A 14,873-nucleotide genomic window follows, 5' to 3' on the forward strand; every position below is an offset into this window, starting at 1 on the left:
TCCCCATTTTACAGATGAGGTAACTGAGGCCCAGAGAAGTTAAGTGACTTGCCCAAGGTCACACAGCTGACAAGCGGCGGAGCCGGGATCAGAACTCATGACCTCTGACTCCCAAGCCCGGGCTCTTTCCACTGAGCCACGTTGCTTCTACGTATTGAGTGCTTACTATTTGCAGAGCACCATACTAAGCGCTCGGAGAGGATAATTCAGCGTTTAATCGCTCCACAGTTGCCATTGATTCATTTCTAATAATGTTATAATGTTGGTATTTGCTAAGCGCTTACTATGTGCAGAGCACTGTTCTCAGCGCTGGGGTAAACACAGGGGAATGAGGTTGTCCGACGTGGGGCTCACAGTCTTAATTCCCATTTTACAGATGAGGGAACTGAGGCCCAGAGAAGTTAAGTGACTTGCCCACAGTCACACAGCTGACAAGTGGCAGAGCTGGGATTCGAAGTCATGGGCCCTGACTCCAAAGCCCGTGCTCTTTCCACTGCGCCACGCTGCTTCTCTGTTTGATGCAGAGATAGATAGGCAGCCATGGGAGGTTCTTGAAGAGTAGGGACATATGGACTAAACCTTTTTGGGGAAAAAAAATCATCCGGGCAGCAGTGTGAAGGAGGGACTGCGGTGGGGAGAGACAGGAGGCAGGGAGGTCAAAGAGAAGGCTGAGCCAGGTGGGATGAAGTAAGTGCTTGGATCAGCGTGGTAGCAGTTAGGATGGATGGAGAGGACGAGGCAGATTCTAGAGACACTGTGACGCTAAAACGGACAGCGTTTGCCGAGCCACACGCTGGCATCTCTCGTACAGAAAGCGGGCCCGGAAAAGACCGAGTAAGGCTTCCCAGTTGATCTTCCTGCTTTCAGGGAAGGCAACAAACACGCTCTGAGCCAAGTCAAACTTGTTTTCAAGAGCTCCGGACACAGCTTCCACAACTCCTCCCGGAAACTATCCCCAGTTTGAAGGTCAGACGAATCTTCCTTATTTCTCTTTTTTTCCCCCGAGTAGCAACGAAGGATGGCTGGCTACCATCCTCGATGCAACAGTTCGCCATAGATTTGAAGAAGAAACGACTTCAGCCACCCCTCGGCTCGCTTTTCGACCGTTAAAAAACATCTTAACTCCTTTACCCTTTCCACTGCCATCTTTGGCCATTCTTCTGAATGTTCTCCAAATTGCAGAGAAGCAGCGTGGCCCAGTGGAAAGACCCTGGGCCTGGCGGTCGGAGGACCTGGGTTCAAATTCTGGCTCCGCCACCTGTGTGCTGTTGGATCTTGGGTAAATCACTTCACTGTGCCTCATCAGGTCCCCCATTTGCAAAATAGGGTTTCAATGCCTGTTCTCCCTCTTACTTAGATTGTGAGCCCCATGAGAGATATGATTACCTTGTATTTTCCCCAGTGCTTACTACAGTGCTAGGTACGTATTAAGTGCTTAACAAACACTGAAATTATTACCAACATGATGAACATATCTGCAATTTATTTATATTATTTTATTTATACCATTATTTTATTTCATTATTTTATATCATCTTATACAACTTTATAACAAATACAGATTATATTTACAGCCATAATTGTAGTTCTATCATTTATAATAATTAGTATTTAATAATCAATAACATCTAAAATTTATATCCATATTCATGATAATTATGATTCAGTTTATATTTATGTCTGTCTCCCTCTCTAGACTGTCAGCTCGTTGTGGGCAGGGAATATGTCTGTTTATGGTTTTATTGTACTCTCCCAAGCACTTAATACAGTGCTTTGCATGGTAAGCGCTTAATAAATACAACTGAATGAATGAAAAATACAATTATTATTATTGTTATTGTCCAGAGTTAAAGTTGCAGAGTCCCGACTGGACAAAGTACTCTTGATGAGCTCTGATCATCGCTGGGTTCGGTGGGTGGCTGGCATAACAATTAAACATGAAACACAATGCAGCGCCAAGATCAACCGATCGATGCATTTGAGTGCTTACTGTGGGCAGAGCGCTGAGCCTATGGTTTGTTACCCCCGCCCCTCATAACTTTAATAGCGATAATGGCTATTAAGCATTTACTATGTGTCAAGCACTGAGGAGGATGTACATGTATGAAGGGCAGGACCCGTGTTCTTCATTTTGTCCTCTCCCAAGTGCCTCGTACAGTCCTCGGCCCACAGTAAGCACTCAATAAATACCGATGATGATGAACACGTGCCACTGAGTGAGGGTATGGGTGGGAGGGCGTGTATGTGTGCGTACAAAGGCTGTAAGCTCACTGCGGGCAAGAAATATGCCTACCAACTCTGTGACGTTATACTCTCTCAAGTTGGTGGTGCAGTGCTCGGCACACAGTGAGAGCTCAATAAATACCACTGATGATGATGAATTCATGCTATTGAGTGTGGGTATTGCGGGGAGGGCAGGGGTGTGTATTGGGGGGGTTTGCAAAGGCCGTATGCCCACTGTGGGCAAGAAACATGTCTACCAACTCTTATGTTGTAATAATAATAATTATGGCATTTGTTAAGCCTTTACTATGTGCCAAGCACTGTTCTAAGCGCTGGGATAGGAGATAATCAGGTGGTCCCAGATGGGGCTCCCAATCTTAACCATTTTCCAGATGAGGTAACTGAGGCTCAGAGAAGGAAGTGACTCGCCCAAGGTCACACAGCAGACAAGGGGCGGAAGCGGGACTAGAACCCACGTCCTCTGACTCCCAAGCCCGGGCTCTTTCCGCTAAGCCACGCTGCTTCTCGTGCTCTTGTACTCTCCCAAGCCGTTAGTGCAGTGCTCGGCACATAGTAAGCGTTCAATAAATACTACTGATGATGATGAATACATGCAGAGACTGTGAGCTCACCGAGGGGCACGACCAACTCTGTTTTGTTGTACTCTCCCAAGGGATTAGTACAGTGTTCTGCACACGACAAGAGCTCAGTAAGTACCATGGATGAGGATGATGTTGAATACATGCCATTTAGAGCGAGGGAGTGAGTGTGAGTGTGTGTGCATGCAGAGGCTGAGCCGGGAACATCTACACCAAGGCCGTTTTCTCCCAAGGGCTTAGTTCAGTGTTGTGAACGGAGTGAGCGCTCCATCAGTACCACCGCCGGACCGATCTAAAGCCCCAGGGGAGTCCGGAGGGTGGGACAAGCTCCCCAAATGGGGCAGCCTCCGGGGGGCGGCGGGGCTCACACCAGCGGGAATAATCATAAATAATAATGATCGTATTTGTTAAGCACTTACTATGTGCCAAGCGCTGTTCTAAGTGCTGGGGGAGCTACAAGATAATTGGGTTGGACACCGTCTCTTGTCCCACGTGGGGCTCCGAGTGTCAATCCCCATTTTCCAGATGAGGGAAGGGAGGCCCAGAGAAGTCAAGCGGCTTGCCCAAGGCCGAAGGCGGCATTAGAACCCAGGTCCTCTGACTCTCAAGCTCGGGTTCTCGCCACTAAGCCACACTGCTTCCCAGGGAGGGAGGGAAGGTCCTCCCTCCTCAAATCCAGCAGACAATGACTCTCCTCCCACCTTCAAAGGCTTCCTGAAGGCCCACCTCCTCCAGGAGGCCTTCCCAGACTGAGCCTCCCTTGTCCTCCTGTCTCACTCCCTTCTGCATCACCCTGATTTGCTCCCTTTGCTCTCCCGCCCCCACCCCAGCCCCACAACACTTATGAGAAACAGTGTGGCTCAGGGGAAAGAGCCTGGGCTTGAGTCAGAGGTCGTGGGTTCGAATCCCTGCTCTGCCACTTGTCAGCCGTGTGACCGTGGGCAATCATTTAATTTCTCTGTGCCTCTGTTACCTCATCTGTAAAATCCCCCGATTAGACCGTGAGCCCGTCATTGGGCAGGGATGATCTCTATCTGTTGCCACATTGTACATTCCGAGCGCTTAGTCCAGTGCTCTGCATATAGTAAGTGCTCAATAAATATTACTGAATGAATGAATAAAATGGGGATTAAGACTGTGAGCCATGCGTGGGACAATCTGATTACCCTTTATCTAACCCAGCGTTTAGAACAGTGCTCTGCACATAGTAAGCGCTTAACAAATACCAACATTATTAATATTATTAAACCCGCCTCCACCACTTGTCAGCTGTGTGACTTTGGGAAAGTCACTTCACTTCTCTGTGCCTCAGTTCCCTCATCTGTAAAATGGAGATTAAGACTGTGAGCCCCACACGTGGAACTACCTGATCACCTGGTATCCCCCTTAGTACTTAGAACGGTGCTTGGCACTTAGTAAGTGCTTAACAAATACTATTATTATTATGTCCATTCTAGACTGTGCACCCTTTGGTGGGTAGGGATTGTCTCTGTTGCCAAATTGTACTTTCCAAGCGCTTAGTACAGTGCTCTGCACCCAATAAACGTTCAATAAATAGGACTGAAGAAGCAGCATGGCTTAGTGGAAAGAGCCCGGGCTTGGGAGTCACAGGACGTGGATTCTAATCCCAGCTCTGCCACTTGTCAGATGTGTGACCTTGGGCAAGTCACTTCACTTCTCTGGGCCTCAGTTACCTCATTTATAAAATGGGGATGAAGACTGAGCCCCACATGGGACAACCTAATGACCTTGTATCTCCCCCAGTACTTAGAACAGTGCTTGGCACATAGTAAGCACTTAACAAATACCATCATTATTATATTGACACCTGTCTACTTGTTTTGTTGTCTGTCTCCCCCTTCTAGACTGTGAGCTCCTTGTTGGGCAGGGATTGTCTCTATCTGTTGCCAAACTGTCTTCATTCAATAGTATTTATTGAACGCTTACTGTGTGCAGAGCACTGTACTAAGCACTTGGAATGTACAATTCGGCAACAGATAGAGACAATCCTTCCCTAACAACAGGTTCACAGTCTAGAAGGGGGAGACAGACAGCAAAACAAGTAAACAGACATCAGCAGCATCAATAAATAATAATGTTGGTATTTGTTAAGCACTTACTATGTGCCGAGTACTGTTCTAAGCGCTGGGGTAGACACAGAGGAATCAGGTTGTCCCACATGGGGCTCAGTCTTAATCCCCATTTTACAGATGAGATCACTGAAGCACAGAGAAATTGTGACTTGCCCAAAGTCACACAGCTGACAAGTGGCCGAGCCGGAATTCAAACCCGCTGCTAAATAGAATTATAGTTACATACACATTAGTGAACTAGAATTGTACTTTTCCAATTACTTAATACAGTGCTCAGCACACAGTAAGCGCTCAATAAATATGACAATGAATAATAATAATGGTGGTATTTGTTAAGCTCTTACTACGTGCCAAGCACTGCTCCAAGCACTGGGGTAGATACAAGGTGATCAAGTTGTTCCACGTGGGGCTCCCAGTCTTCATCCCCATTTTCCAGATGAGGTCCCTGAGGCCCAGAGAAGTGACGTGACTTGCCCAAAGTCACACAGCTGACAAGTGGCAGAGGGGGGATTCGAACCCACGACCTCTGACTCCCAAGCCGGGGCTCTTTCCACTGAGCCAGGCTGATTGAACGAATGGATGAAAATAATACAAGTAATAATACTAATATTTAAGCGTTTACTATGTGTCAGACACTGTACTAAGCGCTGGGGGGGGAGGTACCAGCAAATCGGCTTGGACCCTACTCCATCCCCATTTTCCAGAGGAGGTCACTGAGGCCCAGAGGGGTGAAGTTCATTCATTCAATAGTATTTATTGAGCGCTTACTATGTGCAGGGCACTGTACTAAGCCACTTGTTAGCCGTGTGACTGTGGGCAAGTCACTTCACTTCTCTGGGCCTCAGTTCCCTCATCTGGAAAATGGGGATGAAGACTGTGAGCCCCAAGTGGGACAACCTGATGACCCTGTATCTCCCCAGCGCTTAGAACAGTGCTCTGCACATAGGAAGCGCTTAATAAATACCACCATCATTACTAAGCGCTTGGAATGGACAATTCAGCCACAGATAGAGACAGTCCCTGCCCAGTGACGGGCTCACGGTCTAAGTGACTCGCCCAAGGTCACCCAGCAGAGAGGGGGAGGAGGTGGGATTAGAACCCACGACCCTCTGACTCCCAAGCCCGAGCTCTGGCCAGGGAGGGAGGCTGCTCCTCTACAGTGCGCGACACACGGGAGGGGCGCTCAGTATATAGGGAGGATGGGGGCGGGAGGGAGGCGCTCACCTGCAGCAGGGCCTGGGCCTCTTCCTCCTCCTCTTTTTTTCCTTCCTCCTCCTCCTCCCTGCTCGTGTTGCCGCTCAGTACAGAGTAACCGCGTTACAGCCGGGGCCCAGCTGCCTCCCCGGCCCCGCCCCCCCGCCCCATCCAGCCCGGCTCCTCTTCGGCTCCGCTTCGGCTCCTCTTCGGCTTCGGTTTCGGCTTCGGCTGCGGTTTCGGCTGCGGTTTCGGCTTCGGCTCCTCTTCGGCTCCGCTTCGGCTTCAGTTTCAACTTCGGCTCCTCTTCGGCTCCTCTCGTCCTCTCAGCGGCCTCCGCCCGCCCCGCCGTTTGTGACACCCCCCCCTGACCAATCGGAGAGCCGCCCTCCCGCCTCCCTCCAATCAGCGCGCCAGAGGGGCGGGGCTTCGCCGGGTGGCGCGGGGATGGCCGTTACCGCTCCCCGGATGTTGAGCCGTCATTGCTAACAACAGTGGGGCCCCTGACGGCGCCGCCGGGCGGGGGGGGGTCAAAGGGCAAAGGGGAAGGGTCAGCCGCGGGGCTGCTGGGAAATGTAGTTCTCCCTTCAGGCGGCCGGGCCCTTTACAGCCTGCGACGCCAGATTATTATTATTATTATAGCATTTGTTAAACGCTTAATAGAATAATGACATTTGTTAAGCGCTTACTCTGTGCCAAGCACTGTTCTAAGCGCTCTGAGCCTCCATAATGTGCTCACTGTGATGCACTCAGCCCTCCAGGATTCTTGTAGGCTTCAATCAATCAATCAATCAATCAGTCAATCAATCGTATTTACTGAGCACATACTATGTGCAGAGCACTGTACTGAGCGCTGGGGAAGAATAAAAAAAATATGTTCCCTGCCCGTAACGAGCCTAGAACCTAAAGGGGAGACAGACATTAATAAAAATAATGTACCCTATATAAATATTTTTACTTAATCCTGACTCTGCCACTGGTCATTCATTCATTCTTTCATTTGACCGTGTTAATTGAGTGCTTACTGTGTGCAAAGCACCATACTAAGCACCTCAGTACAATAAAATAAATAAATATAAAATTGTGGTATTTGTTAAGCGCTTACTATGTGCAGAGAACACTGGGGGATACAAGTGATCAGGTTGTCCCACGTGGGGCTCACAGTTTTAATCCCCATTTGATAGATGAGGTCACTGAGACACAGCAAAGTGAAGTGACTTGCCCAAGGTCACACAGCTGACTAGTGGCGGAGCCAGGATTAGAACCCATGACCTGACTCCCAAGCCCGGGCTCTTTCCACTGAGCCACGCTGCTTCTCTAAGCAGTAGTAACCATGAAGGGATATATAGCAACAACAGGGGACAATATAACAACAGACACAGTCCTTTCATTTGTTCATTCAGTCATTCATTCAGTCATATTTATTGAGCGCTTCCTGGGTGCAGAGCACTGTACTAAGTCCTTGGAAAGTATAGTGCAGCAACAATTAGATACAATCCCTACCCAACAACGGGCTCACAGTCTAGATGAGGGGAGGCAGACATCAAAACAAGTAAACCGTCATCAATAGCATCAATATAAATAGAATTATATATTCACATCATTAATAAATAGAATAATAAATATATACAGATTTACACAGGTGCTGTGAGGTGGGGAGGGGGTAGAGCAGAGGCAGTGAGCTGGGGCAATGGGGAGGGGAGGAGGAGCAGAGGAAAAGGGGGGATCAGTCTGGGAAGGCCTCCTGGAGGAGGTGAGCTCTCAGGAGGGCTTTGAAGAGGGGACGAGTTATTTTGGCCGGGGTGAGGAGGGAGGGCATTCCAGGACAGCGGGAGGACGTGGGCCAGGGGTCGACGGTGGGACAGGCGAGAACGAGGCCCGACGAGGAGGTGAGCGGCGGCAGAGGAGTGGAGTGTGTGAGCTGGGCTGGAGAAGGAGAGAAGGGAGGTGAGGTAGGAGAGGGCAAGGGGATGGACAGCTTTGAAGCCAAGAGTGAGGAGTTTTTGATGCCGAGGTGGATGGGCAACCACTGGAGTTTCCTGAGGAGTGGGGAAACATAGTCTGAACATTTTTGAACTTGACTGCTGTGACCTTGGAGAAGTCACATCACTTCTCTGGGCTTCAGTGACCTCATCTGGAAAATGGAGAATTAAGACCGTGAGCCCCATGTGGGACAGGGACCGTGTCCAACCTGATATCCGCCCGTTATTGGGCAGTGATTGTCTCTGTTGCTGAATTGTACATTCCAAGCACTTAGTACAGTGCTCTGCACATAGTAAGTGCTCAATAAATATTTGAACGAATCTACCCCAGTGCTCAGAACAGTGTCTGTCCTTGACATATACCATGTGGCTCCAAGATGGGTAGTAATTAGGGAAGCAGTAATTAGGGAAGCAGTGAGACCTGGTGCATACAGGGTGTCAGAAGGACCTGGGTTCTAATCCTGGCTCCGCCACTTGTCTTCTGGGTGACCTTGGGAAAGTCACACTTCTCTGAGCCTCAGTTATCTCAATTGTAAAAGGGGAATAAGTCAGTGAACCCTATATGGGACAGGGACTGTTTCCAACCTGATTAATTTGTGTCCACCCCAGCATTTATAGTACAGTACCCAGCGCACACAGTAAGTAGTTAAATACTATAAAAAAATGACTTTCAATGAGGGAACAAAGGCTGTACTGGAATGCCTGGCCACTTGATTTGGGGTGTTTGTTAAGCGCTTACTATGTGCCAAGCCTCTCCTTTGTATGAAGGCCTTACTGCGGCAGGGGAATTTGCGTACGCCGATGAAACTTAGAGCTATGCCACGGAGAGATACTCGCTAAGGTTGCCCATAACGGAAAGGTCTAAGAGGAGGCGTCAGAAAGTTGGTTCACCTGTGCCGGACAGCCGCGGCACGGGAAGGAGTCAAAGGCGGTTGATTGAGTGATCGAAACGTTGATCGAAGACAACGCCAGAGATTCGAGTTTTCACTGTGTGGAGGAAGGCAATGGTTTACCAAGAATTTCCGAATTTTTACCAAGAGAACTCTGTGGATCCACATACCAGAACGACCACAGATATAGTACTGGAAGATGAGCCCCTCAGGTCGGCAGGCGCTCAACCAGCTACTGGGAAGAGCAGATGACGTGGGTGTTTGTGACGTGGCCAGAATAAAGCCTGCGGGACCTCGGGGCGCTGATGCTGCCACGAGAGAAATGAGTCTCCCGAAGCTGTAAAGATACCCTTATTATTGCAACATGGAATGGTCGAAGTATGAACCAGGGAAAGTTGGAAATAGTCAAGAATGAAATGGACCGGTTGAAGACGGACGTCCTAGGAATAAGCCAACCGAAATGGACTGGTATTGGGCATTTCCAATAATAATGATGCCTACTTGTTCTGTGCCTACTTGTTTTGTTTTGCTGTCTGTCTCCCCCTTTTAGACTGTGAGTCCGTTGTTGGGCAGGGATTGTCTCTATCTGTTGCCAAATTGTACATTCCAAGCACTCAGTACAGTGCTCTGCACACAGTAAGCGCTCAGTTAACACGTTTTGTTTTGCTGTCTCCCCCTTTTAGACTGTGAGCCCGTTATTGGGCAGGGATTGTCGCTATCTGTTCCCGAATTGTACATTCCAAGCACTTAGTCCAGTGCTCTGCACACACTAAGCACTCAATAAATACGACTGAATGAATGAATGAGGTGGGGTAGGAGGGAGCAAGGTGATTGAGGGCGTTAAAGTCACTTCACTTCTCTGTGCTTCAGTTACCTCATCTGGAAAATGGGGCGTCAATACCTATTCTCCCTTCTACTTAGGCTTGAACCCAACTCTGTGGGTTTTCTTTGATGTAAGGAGTTTCTCTTTGATGTAGAGGTGGATGGGCAACCACCAGAGATTCTTGAGGACTAGGGAGACGTGGTCTGAACGTTTCTAGAGAAAAATGATCCGGGCAGCAGAGGAGGCTGATGCAGTAATCAAAGTGGGAGAGGATAACTGAGGTCTCACTGATGCCAGGCAGCAGTTCCAGGGCTCTTTCCAAAGGTGCCTGGTCCCAGGCCTCTGCCCACACCATGTCGGGGTGATGCTCAGAACACATTAAACCAGGAATATCACCAAAAGTAATGACTTCAGAGTTTAAGAAATACTTTGTTCACCTGAATAAAGTCTTGTTAATGCTGTCTTATTTATTTACTAGTCCTGTAGTTACTTACTGGGCCAACTTATGGTTTAAATACCAACGTTATTATTAAATACCTGCCTTACTACCTTATTAGAAAACTTGCCCTATCCTCTTTCACTCCCCAACCACCATCTTCAACTGCTCACTCTCCAATAGTTCCATGCCTATTGAATACCCCACCCCCTGATCCCCGCAAAAATCCTCTTTGATCCCACAGCACCGTCCAGTGAGAGCCCCATCTTCCTCCAAACATCCTCCTCCAAACTCCTGGGGTTGTTTCCACCCGCTGTGTCCACTTCCTCTCCTCGATCCCCTCCAATCCAGCTTGCACTCCCTCCGCTTCACAGAAACAGCCCTCTTTACGGTCGCCAACGACCTCCTTGTCAAATCCAACGACCTCTATTCCTTGACCTCTCAGCTGCCTTCGACACTGTGGACCACCCCCTTCCCCTGGAAACCTCAGGGTCACCAACACCGTCCTCTCCTGATTCTCCTGTCTCTCTGACCGCTCCTTCTCAGTCTCTTTCACAGGCTCTCCCTCTGCCTTCCACCCCTTAGGTGGGAGAGAGTCCTACAAGATTCCCCTTCTATTCTCCTTCTAAACCCACACTCTTGGAGAACTCCATCACTCCATTGGGGTCAATCAACTACCATTATTCAGGCTACTGAAAAGTCATCCTACGAGAAACACGAATAGGAACGGATTTCGCAGGGTGACAATTCGTCTTCTTTCTGGCTGAGAGTAACCACTGAGTGATGGTAGTTGAAGCCGTGGGAGTGAATGAGTTTTATTATTCTATTTATTTTATTAATGATGTGTATATATCCATAATTCTATTTATTTATTTTGGGGCTATTGATGCCTGTCTACTTGTTTTGTTGTCTGTCTCCCCGCTTCCAGACTGTGAGCCCGTTGTTGGGCAGGGATTGTCTGTTACCGAACTGTACTTTCCAAATGCTTAGTACAGTGCTCTGCACCCAGTAAGCGCTCAATAAATATGATCGAATGAATGGATGAATGACTAGAAGAGAGGCCAGAATTGAGCCTTGAAGGACTCCCACACTTCCTTTGAAGAAGTCCCCTGCTTCTCCCACTCAAGGTCACCCAATACTGGGGGACTGCTAACTATGAAAAAAATCAATTTCTGTACCTCCTTATGACAAACTGCCAAGTCAATGACAGACGACTACAATGTAAACATAGTTTTCACCATTTTATATTTCACCATTTTAATTATATCAGTGATTTTTCTCTCTGTCGTTCTGTTCTAGAAAGGAAATTATACTCTACATAATAGATTACATAATTCCACGGATTGCACAGGCTAATTCTTCATCTGCATACGGACAAAATAGTGATTCAGAAATTCTATTACTTATCTCTTTCATTATTAAAGCTTGATTAAAACTAATGCAGAAAGTTACAGAGACTTCAGGGGAGGATGGGTCATTCCAGTATCTGCTTTTCTTACTCCATTTAAAAAGCAAGATGGCAGCACTAAGAGGCGACCCTGCTAGAGATCACCGCTTCTTTTCTGCCGGGTCCTCCGCACCTCCCTTACTGGCCTCCAAAGACATTCAGGGGATCATCAAATGTACTAGAAGCCTTGCTTTCTGATTTTGTTTCTGCTGCAGATTGAGCTGAATGGCCTTTGGGTTTGGAGGTCTTGACCTGGCTGCTAGATGAGAAGATATCATCTTTTTGAAAAAATGGGAGAGAGAGAGAAAAAAGAAAGGATACTTTAGCAAAAATAAGAAAAGCGGATGCCAAAATCTAATATCACACCCAGAAACTCTTGCCAAGGACACACTATTGATAAAGCATACCAGAATTTGCCTAGGACGTTACCATATGGTGAACTGCATATGTGCATTCTTTTAGTATTGGATTTAGGAGGAAGAGGCAATTAAAACAAGTTGCTAAAAAGAAACCAAAAGAGACATTTTAGGTTTCTCTTTGAAGGCCGCTAGTTTTCAGAGGCTTTTCGGGATCAGGAGATTTGTAACGTGAGCCGATGAGATCTAGATCTACTTTTGAGAGAAAGTAGTACATTAATAGCATTTATTTACCCTTAACTTCGTGCAGATCAGTGTCCTAAGTGCTGGGAAAGAGTGTTACGGTGGAAATTAGACATGGGCATGGAGAAAGGCTATTTGTCCTAAATCTCAATTACTGACAGGGAAGTGAACTCTGACAATAAGCATTTAATAATAATAATAATAATGATATTTATTAAGTGCTTACTATATGCCAGACACTGTTCTAAGAGCTGGGGTAGATCCAAGGTAGGCAGGTAGTCCCACATGGGATGCAGTCTTAACCCCCATTTACAAATGAGGTAACTGAGGCCCAGAGAAGTCTGATGACTTGCCCAAAGTCACTCAGACAAGTGGCGGAGCCGGAATTAGAACCCATGACCCGACTCCCAGGTCAGTGCTCTATCCACACTGCCATATTGCTTACCATTAGATATGATGATAACGGCCCCATTAGATGAGAAGCAGCACGGCTTAGTGGAAAGAGCATGGGCTTGGGAGTCAGAGGTTGTGGGTTCTAATCCCGACTCCGCCGCTTATCAGCTGTGTGACTTTGGGCAAGTCACTTAACTTCTCTGTGCCTCAGTTACCTCATCTGTAAAATGGGGATTAAGATTGTGAACCAGACATGGGATGACCTGAATACCGTGTATCTATCCCAGTGCTTAGAACAGTCCTTGGCACATAGTAAGTGCTTAAAAAAATACCACCATCATTATTATTATTAATACCATCAGCATCATCATTATTATTATTAGTGTGGCCTAAATACCAACTTTATTATTATTGGAAAAAGCTCAGGTCTGGGAGTCAGAAAACTTGGATTCTAATCATAGTTCTACCATGTATCTGCTGTGTGAACTTAGGCAAGTCATTTAACTTCTATGTGCTTTGATTTCCTCATTTGTAAAATGGGCATTACAACCTACTCCCCCCTACTTCATTCACTCATTCAATTGTATATACTGAGTGCTTACTGTGTGCAGAGCACTAAACTAAGCACTTGGGAGAGTACAATGCAACAATAGACAGACACACTCCCTGCCCACAATGAGACTGTAAGCCCTTGTGGGACAGGGACTGTGTCCAATCTGATTCACTTGTATCTACCACAGCACTTAGAACGGTGCTTGGCACATAGTAAGAACTTATCAAGTGCTTAGTATAGTACTCTGCACACAGTTAAGTGCTCAATAAATTTGACTAAATTAACAAGTACCATAACTGATTTTATAATTAAGTATAATTATAAATAATTATAAGGATCACATCTCCCAATTTTTTTTGTACTCTCCTAAGGGCTTAGTACAGTGCTCTGCACAAAGTAAGTGCTCACTACATACATGTGATTACCAGACTGACGGAGATGCAGAAGTGACATGAGTGGAAAGGAAAAATGTGACCTGTCCTCGATAGTTTCTTTGGGATTTAGATAGAAATAGTCACTTACCCATATCATCATCAAATATTGACTTGGACTCCACTTTCTTTTTTGACTTCTTGTCTTTTGGTTTTACAGTTAGGTCTGCAAATATATCGATGTTATCATCGAACAGGTTTGAGTCCAACACTTTTTCTTTCTCTCTTGTTTTATGTGAAGGCTTAATTGCTTCTGTGGCAAATATGTCATCCTTGGCAAAAAACCAAAAAAAAAAGCAATATTAAAGTCAATTTTTTTGCATAAAATTCTTAATGTACCAAGGGAGTAAAGTACAGATTGCAAATAGTCCAACTTGCAACCTGTCGCTTGCACCCAAACTAGCCAATGACGGAGACTGTGTTGGAGAGGAAAAACTGATTGGCGTATGTACCTATATTTTGGAAATGCTTCCCTTTCCCTCAAACCGATATCTCACCAAGACTCCTCTGCCTTGGAGCATCCCTAGGGAAGAAGAGCATTCCAGGCAGTTGAAATGGATAGAGGCCTTGCTCAAACGAACCAAAAAATAATGGCCTCTCTAAACCCACAAACGATGGAATATTATACCTGATATACTGGGCAAATTTTGGGAACCTGGAAATGACATGTGGACCACGGAGAACTGTGATTATAGATGAGGCATTTGGGGCCGGGGCTATTATTACTATTATAATTATTAGTAATGATAATATCTATAATATTTAAGCGCTTACTATGTGTCAGGCACCGTACTAAGCGCTGGGGTGGATACAGCAAATGGGGTTGGACGCAGGCCCTGTCCGACGTGGGACTCCCAGTCTCAATCCCCATTTTTCAGATGAGGGAACTGAAGCCCAGAGAAGTGATGAGACTTGCTCCAGGTCACAGAGCAGACAAGTGGCGGAGCTGGGATTAGGACCCATCACCCTTCAACTCTGGGCTTGACTGGAAACTTGTTGCTGGCAGGGAATGTGTCCGCTAATCATGTTGTACTGTTCTCTCCTAGGTGCTTAGTACAATCTTTATGTAGTTAGCACTCAATAAATAGCTTTGATTGATTGATGGATTTGGACCAGGGCTCACTTCCCACATGGGGGCCGGGGAGAAGGTTTAGGAAGTGCAATTACATACCTTTTTTTTTTTAATGGTATTTGTTAATACCATACCATA

General features: G+C 46.7%; 2 protein-coding genes across 9 annotated transcripts in view; both read right to left on the reverse strand.

The window, feature by feature from the left end:
• Positions 1-6,467, reverse strand: part of ZFAND4 (zinc finger AN1-type containing 4) — a 60,468-nt gene extending 54,001 nt beyond the window's left edge. For 2 of the 3 annotated variants that reach the window (XM_029061005.2, XM_029061003.2), the window contains exon 1: positions 6,140-6,466. The gene's annotated coding sequence lies outside the window, so the exon portion shown is untranslated. Of the gene's footprint in view, positions 1-6,139 lie in introns of all 3 variants that reach the window. The other variant, XM_039911611.1, reaches the window with a different exon arrangement.
• A 5,001-nt stretch (positions 6,468-11,468) lies between these two features.
• WASHC2C (WASH complex subunit 2C) overlaps positions 11,469-14,873 on the reverse strand; it is a 68,740-nt gene continuing 65,335 nt past the window's right edge. For all 6 annotated transcript variants that reach the window (XM_029060169.2, XM_029060168.2, XM_029060171.2 and 3 more), the window contains 2 exons: positions 13,755-13,935; positions 11,469-11,965 (listed from right to left, as the gene is read on the reverse strand). In XM_029060169.2, coding sequence (XP_028916002.1) covers positions 11,826-11,965; positions 13,755-13,935 — 321 coding nt within the window. In that variant the 3' untranslated portion in view covers positions 11,469-11,825. The remainder of the gene's footprint in view (positions 11,966-13,754; positions 13,936-14,873) is intronic.

The sequence above is a fragment of the Ornithorhynchus anatinus genome, chromosome 3, assembly GCF_004115215.2.
Source record: "Ornithorhynchus anatinus isolate Pmale09 chromosome 3, mOrnAna1.pri.v4, whole genome shotgun sequence".
In the NCBI taxonomy this organism is placed as follows: domain Eukaryota; kingdom Metazoa; phylum Chordata; class Mammalia; order Monotremata; family Ornithorhynchidae; genus Ornithorhynchus; species Ornithorhynchus anatinus.